We start from the raw sequence: 20275 nt of genomic DNA, 5'->3' as shown, positions 1-20275 counted from the left end.
TTTATCCAATAAACTTTTAAATGCCCTCAATGTTGGCGAGTTCACTACTGTAGCAGGTAGGGCATTCCACGGCCTCACTACTCTTTGCGTAAAGAACCTACCTCTGACCTCTGTCCTATATCTATTACCCCTCAGTTTAAAGCTATGTCCCCTCGTGCCAGCCATTTCCATCCGCGGGAGAAGGCTCTCACTGTCCACCCTATCTAACCCCCTGATCATTTTGTATGCCTCTATTAAGTCTCCTCTTAACCTTCTTCTCTCCAACGAAAACAACCTCAAGTCCATCAGCCTTTCCTCATAAGATTTTCCCTCCATACCAGGCAACATCCTAGTAAATCTCCTCTGCACCCGCTCCAAAGCCTCCACGTCCTTCCTATAATGCGGTGACCAGAACTGTACGCAATACTCCAAAGGCCGCACCAGAGTTCTGTACAGCTGCAACATGACCTCCTGACTCCGGAACTCAATCCCTCTACCAATAAAGGCCAACGCGCCATAGGCCTTCTTCACAACACTATCAACCTGGGTGGCAACTTTCAGGGATCTATGTACATGGACACCTAGATCCCTCTGCTCATCCACACTTCCAAGAACTTTACCATTAGCCAAATATTCCGCATTCCTGTTATTCCTTCCAAAGTGAATCACCTCACACTTCTCTACATTAAGCTCCATTTGCGACCTCTCAGCCCAGCTCTGCAGCTTATCTATATCCCTCTGTAACCTGCTACATCCTTCCACACTATCGCCAACACCACCGACTTTAGTATCGTCTGCAAATTTACTCACCCACCCTTCTGCGCCTTCCTCTAGGTCATTGATAAAAATGACAAACAGCAACGGCCCCAGAACAGATCCTTGTGGTACGCCACTTGTAACTGAACTCCATTCTGAACATTTCCCATCAACCACCACCCTCTGTCTTCTTTCAGCTAGCCAATTTCTGATCCACATCTCTAAATCACCCTCAATCCCCAGCCTCCGTATTTTCTGCAATAGCCTACCGTGGGGAACCTTATCAAACGCTTTGCTGAAATCCATATACACCACATCAACTGCTCTACCCTCGTCTACCTGTTCAGTCACCTTCTCAAAGAACTCGCTAAGGTTTGTGAGGCATGACCTACCCTTCACAAAGCCATGCTGACTATCCCTGATCATATTATTCCTATCTAGATGATTATAAATCTTGTCTCTTATAATCCCCTCCAAGACTTTACCCACTACAGACGTGAGGCTCACCGGTCTATAGTTGCCGGGGTTGTCTCTGCTCCCCTTTTTGAACAAAGGGACCACATTTGCTATCCTCCAGTCCTCTGGCACTATTCCTGAAGCCAATGAAGACATAAAAATCAAAGCCAAAGGTCCAGCAATCTCTTCCCTGGCCTCCCAGAGAATCCTAGGATAAATCCCATCAGGACCCAGGGACTTATCTATTTTCAGCCTGTCCAGAATTGCCAACACCTCTTCCCTACGTACCTCAATGCCATCTATTCTATTAGCCTGGGTCTCAGCATTCTCCTCCACAACATTATCTTTTTCCTGAGTGAATACTGACGAAAAATATTCATTTAGTATCGCGCCTATCTCTTCAGACTCCACACACAACTTCCCATCCCTGTCCTTGACTGGTCCTACTCTTTCCCTAGTCATTCGCTTATTCCTGACATACCCATAGAAAGCTTTTGGGTTTTCCTTGATCCTACCTGCCAAATACTTCTCATGTCCCCTCCTTGCTCGTCTTAGCTCTCTCTTTAGATCCTTCCTCGCTACCTTGTAACTACCATCGCCCCAACTGAAACTTCACACCTCATCTTCACATAGGCCTCCTTCTTCCTCTTAACAAGAGATTCCACTTCTTTGGTAAACCACGGTTCCCTCGCTCGACGCCTTCCTCATTGCCTGACCGGTACATACTTATCAAGAACACGCAGTAGCTGATCCTTGAACAAGCTCCACTTATCCAGTGTGCCCAACACTTGCAGCCTACTTCTCCACCTTATCCCCCCCAAGTCACGTCTAATGGCATCATAATTTCCCTTCCCCCAGCTATAACTCTTGCCCTGCGGTGTATACTTATCCCTTTCCATCATTAACGTAAACGTCACCGAATTGTGGTCACTGTCCCCAAAGTGCTCTCCTACCTCCAAATCCAACACCTGGCCTGGTTCATTACCCAAAACCAAATCCAACGTGGCCTCGCCTCTTGTTGGCCTTTCAACATATTGTGTCAGGAAACCCTCCTGCACACACTGTACAAAAAACGACCCATCTAATGTACTCGAACTATATCTTTTCCAGTCAATATTTGGAAAGTTAAAGTCTCCCATAATAACTACCCTGTTACTTTCGCTCATATCCAGGATCATCCTCGTCATCCTTTCCTCTACATCCCTAGAACTATTTGGAGGCCTGTAGAAGACTCCCAACAGGGTGACCTCTCCTTTCATGTTTCTAACCTCAGCCCATACTATCTCGGAAGATGAGTCCCCATCTAGCATCCTCTCCTCCACCGTAATACTGCTCTTGACTAGCAGCGCCACACCTCCCCCTCTTTTGCCTCCTTCTCTGAGCTTACTAAAACACCTAAACGCCGGAACCTGCAACATCCATTCCTGTCCCTGCTCTATCCATGTCTCCGAAATGGCCACAACATTGAAGTCCCAGGTACCAACCCATGCTGCCAGTTCCCCTACCTTATTTCGTATACTCCTGGCATTGAAGTAGACACACTTCAAGCCACCTACCTGAACACTGGTCCCCTCCTGCGATGTCAAATCTGTGCTCCTGACCTCTATACTCTCATTCTCCCTTACCCTAAAACTACAATCCAGGTTCCCATGCCCCTGCTGCATTAGTGTAAACCCCCCCAAAGAGCACTAACAAATCTCCCCCCCAGGATATTTGTGCCCCTCAGGTTCAGATGTAGACCATCCTGTCTGTAGAGGTCCCACCTTCCCCAGAAAGAGCCCCAGTTATCCAAAAATCTGAATCCCTCCCGCCTGCACCATCCCTGTAGCCACGTGTTTAATTGCTCTCTCTCCCTATTCCTCATCTCACTATCACGTGGCACGGGCAACAACCCAGAGATAACAACTCTGTTCTAGTTCTGAGCTTCCATCCTAGCTCGCTGAAAGCCTGCCTGACATCCTTGTCCCCTTTCCTACCTATGTCGTTAGTGCCAATGTGGACCACGACTTGGGGCTGCTCCCCCTCCCCCCCTAAGGACCCGGAAAACACGATCCGAGACATCACGTACCCTTGCACCTGGGAGGCAACATACCAAACGTGAGTCTCTCACGCTCCCACAAAATCTCCTATCTGTGCCCCTGACTATCGAGTCCCCAATTACTAATGCTCTGCTCCTCTCCCCCCTTCCCTTCTGAGCAACAGGGACAGACTCCGTGCCAGAGGCCCGTACCCCATGGCTTACCCCTGGTAAGTCCCCCCCCCCCCACAAATCCACAAGTAACGACCGCAGGGGATCCCTGCACTGACTGCTTCTTCCCAGTCCCTCTTACAGTTACCCATCTATCTCCAATCTTTGGTGTACCTAAGTCCCTGAAGCTGCTATCTATGACCCCCTCTGCCTCCCGAATGATCCAAAGTTCTTCCAACTCCAGCTCCAGTTCCCTAACTTGGTTGATCAGAGGATTGGATAGGGTGGACAGTGAGAGCGTTTTTCCTCGGATGGTGATGTCTAGCACAAGGGAACATAGCTTTAAATTGAGGGGAGATAGATGTAGGACAGATGTCAGAGGTAAGTTCTTTACGCAGAGAGTAGTAAGGGCGTGGAATGCCCTGCCTGCAACAGTAGTGGACTCGCCAACACTAAGGGCATTCAAATGGTCATTGGATAGACATATGGATGATAAGGGAATAGTGTAGATGGGCTTTAAAGTGGTTTCACAGGTCGGCGCAAAATCGAGGGCCGAAGGGCCTGTACTGCGCTGTAATGTTCTCTGTTCTATGTTCTAACCTCTTGATTTTTTTCAAAGGATGCAGTGAGAACTTAAATCATCAGCTAAAGACCTTAGCAGAACTGTAGCATTGAATGACAAAGCAAGTGAGATCGTGAGGACCAAGCAGGCTCACCTGAAATTCGGGCAGCGTGCGTCACGAGGGTTGGCTGGCATTGGTAGCAGAGATTGGCTGGCTGGCCTGAGTCCCGAAGGATGGCTGGTTGGTAAAAATGAGTCCCGGGCAAAAATATTTGAAAAACACTGTTCTACATACACAAGACAGACAAAACATGGGTGGGGAAAAGGGGTAATAAAATCACAAGTAAAAGGAAAGCAAGTGTTGGTTTCAGATAGTTGTTTACAGCAGCTATCTCCTCTTCAATCTTTGCTTTCAGTTCGAGGTTTTTTACTGTAGATTCATTCAGGTTCTCTGCAGATTCAGGAATATAGCACTCACAGCCTTTCTGGAGAAAACATGGAGGAGAGTAGGATCTTGTTCCTGTGCTGCCAGGGGTCAATCTGAGCTCCTTGGGACTCTGAAAATCATTCCACCGGGATAGGATCCAATCACGACCTGTTAACCAGTAGAGTACAGCCTTTTGGGCCAATTCATTGGCCACCAGCTAATCAAACAAACCGAGTCACACCCCATCTCTCTCTGGTGTCAAAAAGTCTGAAGCTCCTATTCAAACTAGCAGAGACTAGCGAGTGTTGTCTCTTGTGACTTCTGAATTCCTCATTCTCTCTGCTCATTGACTTAAAGATACATGTCCATTGATCACCCATGGATCAAAAATGATAATGGCAAAATAAAATTGGAAATAAGAGAATAAACAGGAAGGACTCATGCAATATTCATATAGAACCTTTCACAACCACAGCGTTTCCCAAAATCGCAGAATTGTTATGGCGCAGGAGGCCATTCAGCCCATCATGTCTGCACCAGCTCTCAAAACAAGCAACATGACTGTGTGCTGTTCCCCTGCCTTGTCCCTGAACCCCAGCACATTGTTTCCATTCAAATAATCATCTACTGCTCTCTTGGATGCCTCGATTGACCGTGCCTCCACCACACGTCCACACCCCAGCCACTCGCTGTGTGAAAAAGTTTCCCCTCACATCACATCTGCTTCTTTTGTAAATCACTTTAAATTTGTGCCCTTTTGTTATTGATTCTTTTACGAGTGGGAACAGTTTCTCCTGATCTACTCTGCCTGGCCCCCCTCACGATTTTGAACATCTCTATCAAATCTCCTCTGAGCCTTCTTCTCTCTAAGAACAGTCACAACTTCTCCAATCTATCCTCATAACTGAAGTTTCTCATCCCTGGAAACACTCTTGTAAACTTCTTCTGCACTCTCTCCTATGTGTTTACATCCTTCCTATAGTGTGGTGCCCAGAACTGTACACAATATTCCAAATGAGGTCTAACTGGTGTCTTGTATAAGTTCAGCATAACCTCCTTGCTCTTGTACTCTGTGCCCCCATTAAATTCCAGAGTATTATATGCTTTATTAACTGCCCTCTCCACCTGTCCTGTCACCTTCTATGATCTATATACAAGAGCCCAGGCTCTTCTGCTCCTGCATCCTTTAAAGAATTTTACCCCTTATTTTATATTGTCTATCCAGGTTCTTTCACTGAAATGCACCACCTTCACACTTTTGCATTTTGAACTTAATCCACCAGCTATCTGCCCACTCCACCAACTTGTCTATGTCTCTTTGAAGCTCTACGTTGTCCTCCTCAGTTTACAATATTTCCAAGTTTTGTATCATCTGCAAACTCTGAAATTGTCTTCTGCACACCAAGATCTAGATCATTTATATATATCTGGAAAAACAGGGTCCCAATACCACCCCTTGAACAAGGGTTGTTAAGAAGGCCTAAGGTGTGTTAGCTTTTATTGGTAGAGGGATTGAGTTTCGGAGCCATGAGGTCATGTTGCAGCTGTACAAAACTGTGGTGCGGCCGCATTTGGAGTATTGCGTGCAATTCTGGTCTCCGCATTATAAGAAGGATGTGGAAGCATTGGAAAGGGTGCAGAGGAGATTTACCAGAATGTTGCCTGGTATGGAGGGACGATCTTATGAGGAAAGGCTGAGGGACTTGAGGCTGTTTTCGTTAGAGAGAAGAAGGTTAAGAGGTGACTTAATTGAGGCATACAAGATGATCAGAGGGTTAGATAGGGTGGACAGTGAGAGCCTTTTCCCTCGGATGGTGATGTCTAGCACGAGGGGACATAGCTTTAAATTGAGGGGAGATAGATATAAGACAGATGTCAGAGGTAGGTTCTTTACTCAGAGAGTAGTAAGGGTGTGGAATGCCCTGTCTGCAACAGTAGTGGACTCGCCAACACTAAGGGTATTCAAATGGTCATTGGATAGACATATGGACGATAAGGGAGTAGTGTAGATGGGCTTTAGAGTGGTTTCACGGCGCAACATCGAGGGCCGAAGGGCCTGTACTGCGCTTTAATGTTCTATGTTCTATGTTCTAACACCTCTACAAACCTTCTTCCAGCTCGAAAAATATCCATTGACCATTACTCTCTGCTTTCTATTATTCAGCCAATTTTATATCCACATTGTTACTGTCACTTTTATTTCATGAGCTATCATTTTTCTCACATGTATGTTGTGTGGCACTGTATTGAATGTCTTCTGTAAATCACACCAACAACATTGCCCTCATTGGCCCTTTCTGTTACCTCCTCAAAAAACTCCAGCAAGTTCGTTAAACACTATTTCCCCTTCAGAAATCCATGCAGGCTCTTCCTAATCAACCCACATTTTCCCAATGTGATTATTAATCCTATACCAAATAGAAACTTCCCCACCACCGAACTTAAACAGACTGGTGTGTAAATGCTGGGTTTAATCTTAGTCTTTTCTGAACAAATGCTTTACAGTCTATGAAATACTATGGAAATGTAATCATTGTTGTATTGTCGGAAACACAACAGCCAATTTGCACACGGTAAGATTTCACAAACAACCCCACCTCACCCCCGCCATTGGAGAAAGTTCAAGCTTTGGTTAAATGTCTCATACACTCAGTATTACACCGGAGTGTCAGTCTGGACTCAAATCTCTGGAGTGAAATCAGAAACCTCAGAGTGAGAAGGAGTGTCATCAATTGAGTCACAGTGAATGCCTTAATGAAGATAACGAGAAGTCTAAATACTGGAGGGAACAGAAGAGTTTAGTATTTTCAAATGATGGGAAAATAATGAATTAGAACAGTCTGGTGAATAGGCTCAAATATTTGGCAACAAAACTATACTGCCACGAGAAGCGTAGCAACTTGGATATAGGTTTTGACATTGACATACTCAAAGAGATGTAACAGGTTCAAGGATTGCGAATGAGATATATAGGGCGAGGCCTTGCGACTGATCACATTAGTGAGATCTTCCGGTCCTGCCAAGAGCGCACACCGTCATGGGTTTTCCGGTGGTGTGGGGTAGATTCAATGGGAAATCCCATTGAAAGCAGGTAGGCCAGAGAATCGCGCCTAGTGTGATGTATAAAGGGTGGCGTATCGGGGGTGATGTATGCAGGGTGATATAGAGGGGGTGATGTACAGGGGGTGATGTAGAGGGGGTAATATATAGGGGGTGATATACAGGGGGTGATATACAGGAGGTGATGTTTCGGGGGTGGTGTTTAAGGGTTGGTGCATAGGGGTAATGTATGCAGGTTGATGGAGGTGGGGTGATGTAAGGCGGTGATGTACAAGGAGTGATGTATGTGGTTTCACAGAGATCGGGACGCCCTCTTCACTGAGCACAGAAAGAAAACCCTCTCCAGCCCCTACTCCCCATGGACATGGCACCTCCCACCCCTCCACGAGCATCAGCCTCGGGTGTTCCTCCCTCCCAACAGCATAACATGACCCCGCCCCCAATGGGCCACCCAGATAGTCTTCCCCTGGCACTGCCCCTGGCACAGGTTGACAAGAAATGAAAAATGAAATGAAAATCGCTTATTGTCACAAGTAGGCTTCAAATGAAGTTACGGTGAAAAGCCCCTAGTCGCCACATTCCGGCTCCTGTTCGGGGAGGCTGTTACGGGAATCGAACCGTGCTGCTGGCCTGCCTTGGTCTGCTTTCAAAGCCAGCGATTTAGCCCTGTGCTAAACAGCCCCATCATCACCTGGCAGTGCCAACCTGTAATAGGGGGAAGTGCCAGGGGGCAGTGCCTGGCCATGTCCCTCTACCCCCAGGGCTACACTTACCTTTGCATCACTGGGGAGACCCCCTTAACTGATTTGCATTTCAGTGAGGGGAGGATGATGTGGTATGGGGGGTTCAGTGAGTATATTAAAATGTATATAAATGAGGTTCCCATCCTTTCTGGGTGTGAACCTTGTTATATCACTGGGTGTGGCGTGAAAACTGGTAAACGTAATCTCACCGGCGAGAATCACGTTTTCCAAATCTCACAGGAGTTCTTCTCACTGACTGCCCCCCCCCCCCCCCCCCCCCGCCCCACCTCGCAGGCATCAATGTTCCCCCTTCCAACACACAGAAGAAGAACACCCCTACCATGGGGCTCTCCAGATGACCCACTCCTGGCACTGCCCAAACAGGCCATTCTCCCCACTCTGGGGGCTATACTTAACTTGACGCCCCCAACAAGTTCCCTTCCACTGATTCCTGTTTTTATATAGCTGTTGTGAACCTTGGTGACAGAACAATGTTGAGGTGGGAATATTTAGTGAGGGGGATCATTTGGCTGGGAAGCTCTTTAATTTTAACCTAGTTACATCACCGGGGAGGGGCAGGGAAAACCTGGAAATAAGATCTTGCCGACGAGAATATCGTTTCCCGACTCTCATGAGATTTTGAGCCTGTGTCGCTGTTTACCCTGATAGCAAACACGGGCTCCAAATCGCCCCATCGCCTTTGATATTCAGGTATGAAGGAGACTCACTCTGTCATATTGATGCTCTCTTCCAGCTGTTTTTTTTTGGTGAGTTTCTGTGTGAGTTGGTTCTGGAGGAGTTCCAATTTTCTCCGAATCTCCAGCAGCTCAGATCTCTTCTTATTCAGTTTTTCCATTTGGATTTTCAACTCAGCCTCTGCTTCCTCCAGCTTCTTCCGTTTGGGGGCAACAATCTGAAAGAGGCAACACAAGGTTTAAAAAGCTGAGATCCCTGCCCCCCACATCCTGCTATTCCCCACCCACATCAAATCCCTCACTCCGATCCTCCACCCCTTCATCACACTCCTTACTCCCATCCCCCACACCCTCGTCACACCCCTCACTCCCATCCCCCACACTCCCGTCACACTCCTTGCTCCCATCCCCCACACCCCTCACTCCCATCCCCCACACACAGTCACACCCCTTACTCCCATCCCCTACATCCCCCACTCCCATCCCCCACACTCCTGTCACACCCCACTCCCATCCCCCACACTCCCGTCACACTCCTTGCTCCCATCCCCCACACCCCTCACTCCCATCCCCCACACACAGTCACACCCATTACTCCCATCCCCTACACCCCTCACTCCCACCCCCCACACTCCTGTCACACCCCACTCCCATCCCCCACCCCCTCGTCACACCCCTTACTCCCATCCCGCACACCCCTCACTCCCAGCCTCCACACCCCGTCACACCCCTCACTCCCATCCCCCACACCCCTCACTCCCATCCCCCACACTCCCGTCGCACCCCACTCCCATCCCCCACACTCCCGTCGCACCCCACTCCCAGCCCCCACACTCCCGTCACACCCCTTACTCCCATCCCGCACACCCCTCACTCCCATCCCCCACACTCCCGTCACACCCCTTACTCCCATCCCGCACACCCCTCACTCCCATCCCCCACACTCCCGTCACACCCCTTACTCCCATCCCGCACACCCCTCACTCCCATCCCCCACACCCCTCACTCCCATCCCGCACACCCCTCACTCCCATCCCCCACACCCCGTCACACCCCTTACTCCCATCCCCCACACCCCTCACTCCCATCCCCCACACTCCCGTCACACCCCTTACTCCCATCCCCCACACCCCTCACTCCCATCCCCCACACCCCTCACTCCCATCCCCCACACCCCGTCACACCCCTTACTCCCATCCCCCACACCCCTCACTCCCATCCCCCACACTCCCGTCACACCCCATACTCCCATCCCCCACACCCCTCACTCCCATCCCCCACATCCCTCACTCCCATCCCCCACACACCCGTCACACCCCTTACTCCCATCCCGCACACCCCTCACTCCCATCCCCCACACTCCCCTCACACCCCTTACTCTCAGCCCCAATACCCCTCACTCCCAGCCCCCACACTCCCCTCACACCCCATACTCCCATCCCCCACACCCCTCACTCCCATCCCCCACACCCCTCACTCCCATCCCCCACACACCCGTCACACCCCTTACTCCCATCCCGCACACCCCTCACTCCCATCCCCCACACTCCCCTCACACCCCTTACTCCCATCCCCCACACCCCTCACGCCCAGCTCCCACACCCCGTCACACCCCTTACTCCCATCCCCCACACCCCTTACTCCCAGCCCCCACACCCCGTCACACCCCTTACTCCCATCCCCCACACCCGTTACTCCCAGCCCCCACACCCCGTCACACCCCTTACTCCCAGCCCCCACACCCCGTCACACCCCTTACTCTCAGCCCCCACACCCCGCACTCCCAGCCCCCACACTCCTGTCACATCCCTTACTCCCAGCCCCCACACCCCATCACACACATCACTCCCAGCCCCACACCCCTCACTCCCATCCCCCACACCTCCATCACACCCCTCACTCCCATCCCCCACACCCCTCACTCCCATCCCCCGCACCTCCATCACACCCCTCACTCCCATCCCCCACACCTCCATCACACCCCTCACTCCCATCCCCCACTCCCCTCACTCCCATCCCCCACACCCCTCACTCCCATCCCCCGCACCTCCATCACACCCCTCACTCCCATCCCCCACACCTCCATCACACCCCTCATTCCCATCCCCCACACCCCTCACTCCCATCCCCCGCACCTCCATCACACCCCTCACTCCCATCCCCCAGACCTCCATCACACCCCTCACTCCCATCCCCCACTCCCCTCACTCCCATCCCCCACACCTCTCAATCCCATCCCCCGCACCTCCATCGCACCCCTCACTCCCATCACCCACACCCCTCACTCCCATCCTCCACACCCCCCTCCCTCCCATCCCCCACACTCCCCTCCCTCCCATCCCCCACACCCCGTCACACCCCTCACTCCTTTCTCCCACACACACCCCCACATCCTGCCATCCTACATTCCACCCCTCACTTCCACCCCCCACATCCTGCCTTCCTCCACACCCCCATTATATCCCTCACTCCCACCTGACATCATCCCCATGACCTGCACCCCCAGTGCTGTGATGGGACTGTCAGTGCTGTTCTTGTGGCCAGGGGGCTGATAGACACAGCACAGTCCAGAGGTACAGAAATGAGCATGCTTTGCCCAATGCAGCTGAGGGAGAGAGGCTGAGAGAGGTAAATGTGGCCTTGATTTCTAAACAGCTAAGACCTCGACTTGCTCACTCTTTTAGCCAAGGTTGGAGCCCTTATTAGCCAGATTGTGGAACTGATGCTGGTTGTCCAGGTTGTGAGCACTGTGGGCTCGGTGATAACTGTATCCTTTTAAAATCCCCTTCACTGAGTTCTCTGCAAAGTATGTACCGAGATACCACTGAACTCGAAGTAGCAATGTGGAAATTTCTGTAAAAAGACTGGCTAAACACAATTTTCATAATAATAATAATTATAGTGGTTAGCACTGCTGCCTCACAGTGCCAGGGATCCGGGTTCAATTCTGGACTTGGGTGACTAACTGTGTGGAGTTTGTACGTTCTCCCTTGCATGCGTGGGTTTACTCCGGATACTCCGGTTTCCTCCCAGTCCAAAGATGTGTAGGTTGTTGTGTTATGCTGTATCGGATAACGCAGGCTGCTACTTGATGCAGTCTTAACTAAAGGATGCTCCAGGCTCTGAAATGAGTTCAATGTGTTTATTGAACTATTAACACAGTTCTCAAATGAGTTCGACTCTCTGCTAATCTAACTGTAGTAACTCAGTCTAACTGTACCAGCTTGCTCCAAGCCACGTGCTGAGGTGTGATGCTGCTGATCAACCCTGTTTAACTCTCCAGATGTCTGTCTGTGGAATGAGGCAGAGTGTAAGTGCCTCATCCCTTTTATAGTGTTTATGTCATGCCCCCTTGTGGTGAGGCCACCTCTGAGTGTCCTGACTGCCCATTGGTTGTGTCCTACTCTGAGTGTTCATTGGTTGCATGTTTGCATATCATGACATCTCCCCTTTTTTTTTAGATGTATATACATGTGAATGTGTCTGTCTAATGTGACTGACTGAGGAATACAGAACAGAACAAGCAAAACAAATGCTCATCAGTCCAGTCTCTGAGGCTTGAGCCTGAGCCTCGTCGACCGCTGGAGAGGTGGTGGAAGGGATGACGGTGTCTTGACAGGCGAGTGGGAGGCACGACTGGTGGCCTCGTGGATCAAGGTGTCTGGAGGTGGCAATTCGACATGTGGAAATGGAGGGGAAAGTGGTTGTGGGCAAGCAACTTTCCGCAGTGCCCCTCGATTCCTTCGCCCAATGGGGCCATCAGCCATACGTATGACATAGGATTTGGGCGTGGCCTGTCAAACAACAACAGCTGGAGCAGATCACCCACCATCCGGTATCTTGATCCTGACCATGTCTGCCGGGGATAGCACGTCCAGATCGGTGGCATGTGCGTCATAGCCCTGCTTCTGGCTGTCGCGAAGCTGCTGCATCTTCTGCATCACTGGGAGGTGATCAAGGTCGGGCAGGTGTATGGCTGGAAGCATCGTCCGCAGGTCCCTGTTCATCAGGAGTTCAGCTGGCGACATGCTGGGGACAAGGGAGTCGCCCGGTACGCAAGTAGTGCAAGGTGTATGTCGGAAGCGGAGTCCGAGGCCTTGCGGATGAGCTGCTTAACGATGTGCACCCCTTTTTCGACTTTGCCATTGAACTGCGGATAGTGCGGACTGGAGGTGACATGCCTGAAATTGTAGCTCTTGGCAAATGTGGACCATTCTCGACTGTGGAAGCACGGGCCATTGTGGCTCATGACGGTGTTCGGGATGCCATGCCGTGAGAATGTCTCTTTACACGCTTTGATGACGGTCCGTGAGGTGATGTCTGGCAGCTTCAGCACCTCAGGACAGTTCGAAAAGTAATCGGTGATTAAGATATAGTCGCGACCATTCGCGTGGAATAGGTCAATGCCAACCTTGGTCCACGGAGAGGTCTCTAGGTCATGTGGTTGGAGCGTCTCCTTGCTCTGCGCTGGTTGGAACCTCTGACAGGTTTCGCAGTTCAGGACCATAGGCAAAATTCTCCGTAACCGGCGCCAAAAACGGCGCAAAGCAGTCCGGCATCGCGCCGCCCCAAAGGTGCAGAATCCTACGCATCTTGACCGGCCGAGCCCTGACCTTGAGGGGCTAGGCCCGTAACGGACTGATTTCTGCCCTGCCAGCTGGCTGGAAAGGCCTTTGGTGCCCCGCCAGCTGGCGCGGAAATGACATTGTCGGGCGGCGCATGCGCGGGAGCGTCAGCGGCCGCTCACGGCATCCCCGCGCATGCGCAGTGGAGACAGTCTCTTCTGCCTCCGCCATGGTGGGGACCGTGGCGAAGGCGGAAGGAAAAGAGTGCCCCCACGGCACAGTCCCGCCCACGGATCGGTGGGCCCCGATCGCGGGCCAGGCCACCGTGGGGGCACCCCCCGGGGCCAGATCGCCCCCAGGACCGCGGAGCCCGCCCGCGCCGCCTTGTCCCGCCGGTAAGAGAGGTGGTTTAATCCACGCCGGAGGGACAGGCATTCTAGCAGCGGGACTTCGGCCCATCTGGGCCGGAGAATCGCGGGGGGGGGGGCCCGCCAACCGGCGCGCCGCGATTCCCGCCCCCGCCGAATATCCGGTGCCGGAGAATTTGGCAACCGGGGTGGGCGGGATTCACGCCAGCCCCCGGCGATTCTCCGACCTGGCGGGGATCGGAGAATCTCGCCCCAGGTCCGTGATGTCCTGGTTGATGCCGGGCTAGTAGACAGCTTGCCGGGCCCTGCGTCTGCAGTTTTTTACGCCCAGGTGTCCCTTATGAATCTGCCACAGCACCATGCTCTGGAGACGTAGCGGGATGACTATCCTGTCCAGCTTGAGCAGGATGCCGTCGATCAGCGTCAGGTCGCCCCTGACGTTGTAGAATTGAGGGCATTGCCCTTTCTGCCAGCCATTGCTGAGGTTGTGGATGACTCGCTGCAACAGGGGGTCTTTGGCCGTCTCTTCTCGGATGAGAACGATCTTCTCATCTGTTGCCGGGAGAGTGCTTGCACACAGTTGTACCTGCAATTCAATGTGCTGGATGATCTCCAGTGGTTCACTGGGTGAGTTGACGGAGCGGGTCAATGCATCGGCGATGATGAGCTCCTTGCCAGGTGTGTACACCAAATTGAAATCATACCTCCGGAGTTTGAGCAGAATTCTCTACAAACGAGGCGTCATGTCGTTCAGGTCCTTTTGGATGATGTGGACCAGAGGCCTATGATCCGTCTCAACAGTAAATGTTGGCAAGCCATAGACATAATCATGAAATTTGAGGATGCCGGTGAGAAGACCTAAACACTCCTTCTCAATCTGCGCATATCTGGTCTCAATGGGTGTCATTGCCCGTGACGCGTATGCTACTGGTACCCAGGATGACGTGTCGTCTCTTTGAAGCAACACCGTCCCAATGCCATCCTGACTCGCAACTGTGGATATCTTGGTCTCTCGGTCTGGGTCAAAGAATGCAAGGACGGGTGCAGTGGTGAGCTTGGCTTTCAGCTCCAGCCACTCTGTTCGGTGCTCCGCCTTCCACTCAAAGGTGGTTGATTTTTTCACCAGGTTGCGTAGGGCCGTGGTGTTTTTGTCGAAATTCGGAATGAACTTGCCAAGGAAATTGACCATTCCCAGGAAGCGCAGTACTGCCTTCTTGTCCTCGGGGACTTTCATTGCCTCGATGGCTTTAATTCTGTTTGTGTCCGGGAGCACGCCGTGTCGCGAAATCTGATCGCCCCGGAACTTCAGCGTGGTTGTCCCAAAACAGCACTTGGACCTGTTTAGCTTGAGGCCATGTTCATGTATGCGTCGGAATACTTTCTTGAGTCGTGACACATGTTCCTCTGGGACTGTGGACCAGATTATGATATCGTCAACGTAGACACGAACCCCTGCTATTCCCTCCATCATCTGTGCCATGATGCGTTGGAAAATCTCTGATGCCGAGATGATGCCAAATGGCATTCGGTTATAGCAGAACCTGCCAAAAGGCGTATTGAAGGTGCAGAGCCTTCTGCTGGATTCTTCAAGTTGGATTTACCAATTTTGTGAAGAAGCACGCGCGTGCCATCTCACTCGTGATTTCTTCCCTCTTCGGGATGGGGTAATGTTCCCCGCATAATGTTTTTGTTTAGATCCTTGTTGTCAATGCAGGGTAGGTCCCCCGAAGGCTTCTTTAGGCACAGCATCGAGCTGATCCAGTCGGCTGGTTCAGTGACCTTGGAGATAATGCCTTTTTGTTGTAGACTCGTGACCTCTGCCTTCAGGTGCTCTCTCAGTGGAGCAGGGACTCATTGTGGTGCGTGGACCACTGGCTTGGCATCAGGCCGCAGTAGAATCTTGTACTCGTACGGCAGCGTGCCCATCCCGCTAAATACATCTGGGTACTGGGTTAGGATGTTGTTGATACTGGCCTGAAGATCTGAATGAGGTTCAGTTGCTTGCAGGTGTGCGCACTTGGCAGGGGCGCCCTGTCTGGTTTAACAATCTCGAAGCGTAAGCTTGCTTGTGTGTGTCGGCTGGACACCTGCAGATGGCAGGAGCCCAGTGCCTTAATTGCGTTTCCATTGTAGTCCAGGAGTTTGCAGGCAGCTGGAAGGATTGTGGGGGGCTTCTTGATTCTCTTGAAGTCCACCTGCAAAATCAGGTTGGCGGAGGCACCTGTGACCAGTTTGAACTGGGTGGGGCAGTGGTTGACCTTCATCACTGCATGCCGTTCGTCCTCGGAATCTACGGCTAGGATTGATTGGACTTGCGATGTGTCTGGTGTGGCGTATTCGCACTTCGTAATAATGCCCACTCGGTAAGTGTTGTCCAGGTATTCATCATCTGGATCCGTCGCACTGTCTGGATCAGAGTCATGCATTCGGTGTTGCACACTTCTGATGCGCCGCTGTCGGAATTGGGAGCGCTGGTTCCTGACTGGTGGTGCAGGTCTGCAAAGGGCTGCATCGTGGTTTGGTTTCCCAAAGTTTAAACAGCATTTGCTTCTTGCAGCGCAGTGTTTTTAAAAATGGGCAGTGCCGCAGTTCGCATACGTCATGACGTCGGCGTCATGACGCTCAGTGCGTCGTTGCACATGCGCCGTGCGGTTCTCGGACGCCTGCACCTGCGCAGTGCAGTTTTCGGCTGTTTCGTGTTCCCGATCGCATTGCGCATGCGTCGGGCCCCAGGACGAGCGTGCGAAATGGCTGCTTTCGTCCATGTGGAGGCGCTGCATCCGGGAGATGGCCTGAACACTCTCCACCTCATGGGAGGCTTGTTTTTCACTTTCTGCCGTTTTGTACTGTGAATAGCGATTTTTAGAGTGCTCATGCACAGTACACGTTACAATCATGACTGGCAGGGTCATGTGCTTGATTTTCAACAATTGCTCTCGCAGAGAATCAGAGTGGACTCCAAAAACGATTTGGTCTCTGATCATGGAGTCAGTGATATCACCGAAGTTGCAGGATTGCCCTAGCAGTCTAAGGTTTGTTAGATAGGAGGTGAAGGATTCATCTTTACCTTGCATCCTCTGCTTGAAGATGTAGCGCTCGAAGATTCAGTTGGTGTCCACCTCGCAGTGGCTCTCGAGTTTGTCCAGGATAGTTTGGTACTTCGTTTTGTCCTGCACTTCGGAAAAGTGAAAGGAGTTGAAGATCTCTATCGCATGGTCACCTGCAGTGGTGAGTAGAAGAGCTATCTTCCGCGCATGGGTCGCCCCATTGAGGTTGGATGCTTCCACGTACAGTTGAAATTTCTGCTTGAATGATCGCCAGTTCGCACGAAGACTGCCTGTGTTCCTGAGCTGATGAGGAGCCTGAATCTTGTCCATTGTGCCTGTATTCAGTAGCTGGTTGTCACGGATCTTGAGTTGAACTAAATAGATTGACTAAACAGAGGACTGGAGGATAGCAAATGTGGTCCCTTTGTTCAAAAAGGGGAGCAGAGACAACCCCGGCAACTATAGACCGGTGAGCCTCACGTCTGTAGTGGGTAAAGTCTTGGAGGGGATTATAAGAGACAAGATTTATAATCATCTAGATAGGAATAATATGATCAGGGATAGTCAGCATGGCTTTGTGAAGGGTAGGTCATGCCTCACAAACCTTATCGAGTTCTTTGAGAAGGTGACTGAACAGGTAGACGAGGGTAGAGCAGTTGATGTGGTGTATATGGATTTCAGCAAAGCGTTTGATAAGGTTCCCCACGGTAGGTTATTGCAGAAAATACGGAGGCTGGGGATTGAGGGTGATTTAGAGATGTGGATCAGAAATTGGCTAGCTGAAAGAAGACAGAGGGTGGTGGTTGATGGGAAATGTTCAGAATGGAGTTCTGTCACAAGTGGAGTACCACAAGGATCTGTTCTGGGGCCGTTGCTGTTTGTAATTTTTATCAATGACCTAGAGGAAGGCGCAGAAGGGTGGGTGAGTAAATTTGCAGACGATACTAAAGTCGGTGGTGTTGTCGATAGTGTGGAAGGAAGTAGCAGGTTACAGAGGGATATAGATAAGCTGCAGTGCTGGGCTGAGAGGTGGCAAATGGAGTTTAATGTAGAGAAGCGTGAGGTGATTCACTTTGGAAGGAAAAACAGGAATGTGGAATATTTGGCTAATGGAAACGTTCTTGAAAGTGTGGATGAGCAGAGGGATCTAGGTGTCCATGTATATAGATCCCTGAAAGTTGCCACCCAGGTTGATAGGGTGGTGAAGAAGGCCTATGGAGTGTTGGCCTTTATTGGTAGAGGGATTGAGTTCCGGAGTCAGGAGGTCATGTTGCAGCTGTACAGAACTCTGGTACGGCCGCATTTGGAGTATTGCGTACAGTTCTGGTCACCGCATTATAGGAAGGACGTGGAGGCTTTGGAACGGGTGCAGAGGAGATTTACCAGGATGTTGCCTGGTATGGAGGGAAAATCTTATGAGGAAAGGCTGATGGACTTGAGGTTGTTTTCGTGAGAGAGAAGAAGGTTAAGAGGAGACTTAATAGAGGCATACAAAATGATCAGAGGGATAGATAGGGTGGACAGTGAGAGCCTTCTCCCGCGGATGGAAAAGGCTAGCACGAGGGGACATAGCCTTAAACTGAGGGGTAATAGATATAGGACAGAGGTCAGGGGTAGGTTCTTTACGCAAAGTGTAGTGAGGCCGTGGAATGCCCTACCTGCTACAGTAGTGAACTCGCCAACATTGAGGGCATTTAAAAGTTTATTGGATAAACATATGGATGATAATGGTATAGTGTAGGTTAGATGGCTTTTGTTTCGGTGCAACATCGTGGGCCGAAGGGCCTGTACTGCGCTGTATTGTTCTATGTTCTATGTAACAGTCACTCCTGGTATCATGTTGTGTTATGCTGCATCGGATAACGCAGGCTGCTACTTGATGCAGTCTTAACTAAAGGATGCTCCAGACTCTGAAATGAGTTCAACGTGTTTATTGAACTATTAACACAGTTCTCAAATGAGTTCGACTCTCTGCTAATCTAACTGTAGTAACTCAATCTAACTGTACCAGCTTGCTCCAAGCCACGTGCTGAGGTGTGATGCTGCTGATCAACCCTGTTTAACTCTCCAGATGTCTGTCTGTGGAATGAGGCAGAGTGTAAGTGCCTCATCCCTTTTATAGTGTTTATGTCATGCCCCCTTGTGGTGATGCCACCTCTGAGTGTCCTGACTGCTCATTGGTTGTGTCCTATTCTGAGTGTTCATTGGTTTCATGTTTGCATATCATGACACAGGTTAGGTGGATTGACTGTGCTGAATTGTCCCTTAGTGTCCAAAGACACGGGGTTTCGGGGTTTGGGCATGGGAGTGGGCCAAGATAGGGTGCTCTTTCAGAGGGTCGGTGCAGACTCGATGGGCCGAAATACCTCCTTCTGCATATAAGAATTCTAAGATTCTATAATAAGCACACTTACTCATTGTATGCAAATGCTACATTTTTCTTTCATCTTATTGACTGATGGAATACAATATATGAAATTAACTAACTTTAACCCGGTGCCAGCTTTTACCTTTGCAACTTTATCGTAGACTTCAATAGCTCGGACCCAACTGCAGAGGCCTTCGCAGGCTGAAGAAACATTCTTGATGACAGATGGCTGGAATTCAGGACTGCTGATGAAATCTCTTCGAATGTGGGCTATCACTTTAACAGGAATATTGTCTTTATCAAAGTCCTATAGAGAGTAAAGCACAATACTGATGAACTGAAACAGAATTGGCAGCAGAAATAGAGGCTTCACTCAGGGTTGTTTCAAATCTGGGGCCCTGGTTTGGATGTGATTCAGATAGAGGGATCATTCTCTGCTGACTGCAAGGCCCTGAAATGAAATGACTGAATGTATCCTCAACCATGGGAACAGGTTTGTGTCCTTCTCCCAGCCGCCCCAAAACACACCGCCTCAATTAATGATTAATTAAAGTTCAGAGAACAGCAAGGGGCGGTACAGTGGTTAGCACTGCTGCCTCACAGCGCCAGCGACCCAGGTTCAATTCCGGCCTTGTGTGACTGTCCGTCATTTGTATGTTCTCCCAATGTCTGCGTGGTTTCCTCCGGCTGCTCTGGTTTCCTCCCACAGTCCAAAGATGTACAGGTTAGGTGGATTGGCAATGCTAAATTGTCCTTTAGTGTCCAAAAGGTTAGATGGGGTTACTGGGATGGGGTATGGGAATGGGCCTCGGTCGGGTGCACTTTCAGAGGATCGGCACAGACTCGATGGTTCGAATGGCCTCCTTCTGCACTGTAGTGATTTTATGATTATGAGAAATGGGAAGATTGTGTTCCTGTAATACGGCTCCCTCCTAAGCGTGTGCTTAATTCCTGTAAAGGGACTTTATTTGACAAGTGTCTTGCTGTCAGTGTCTTCAGAGCTGGTCCCTATACTGTACGATGATCCTGCATCTGTCCACCCTACATCAGAGCTGGTTTCA

General features: G+C 50.6%; 1 protein-coding gene across 1 annotated transcript in view; it reads right to left on the bottom strand.

The window, feature by feature from the left end:
• Positions 1 to 20275, bottom strand: part of LOC140388180 (dynein axonemal heavy chain 3-like) — a 1528048-nt gene that overhangs the window by 352924 nt on the left and 1154849 nt on the right. Inside the window, exons 57-58 of the mRNA XM_072471941.1 lie at positions 19357 to 19521; positions 8900 to 9084 (exon numbers count right to left, since the gene is read on the bottom strand). Of these exons, the coding sequence (XP_072328042.1) occupies positions 8900 to 9084; positions 19357 to 19521 (350 nt within the window). The remainder of the gene's footprint in view (positions 1 to 8899; positions 9085 to 19356; positions 19522 to 20275) is intronic.

The sequence above is a fragment of the Scyliorhinus torazame genome, chromosome 13 (genome assembly GCF_047496885.1).
Source record: "Scyliorhinus torazame isolate Kashiwa2021f chromosome 13, sScyTor2.1, whole genome shotgun sequence".
NCBI classification, from domain to species: Eukaryota; Metazoa; Chordata; class Chondrichthyes; order Carcharhiniformes; family Scyliorhinidae; genus Scyliorhinus; species Scyliorhinus torazame.
This window is presented reverse-complemented; position numbering and strand designations above follow the sequence as displayed.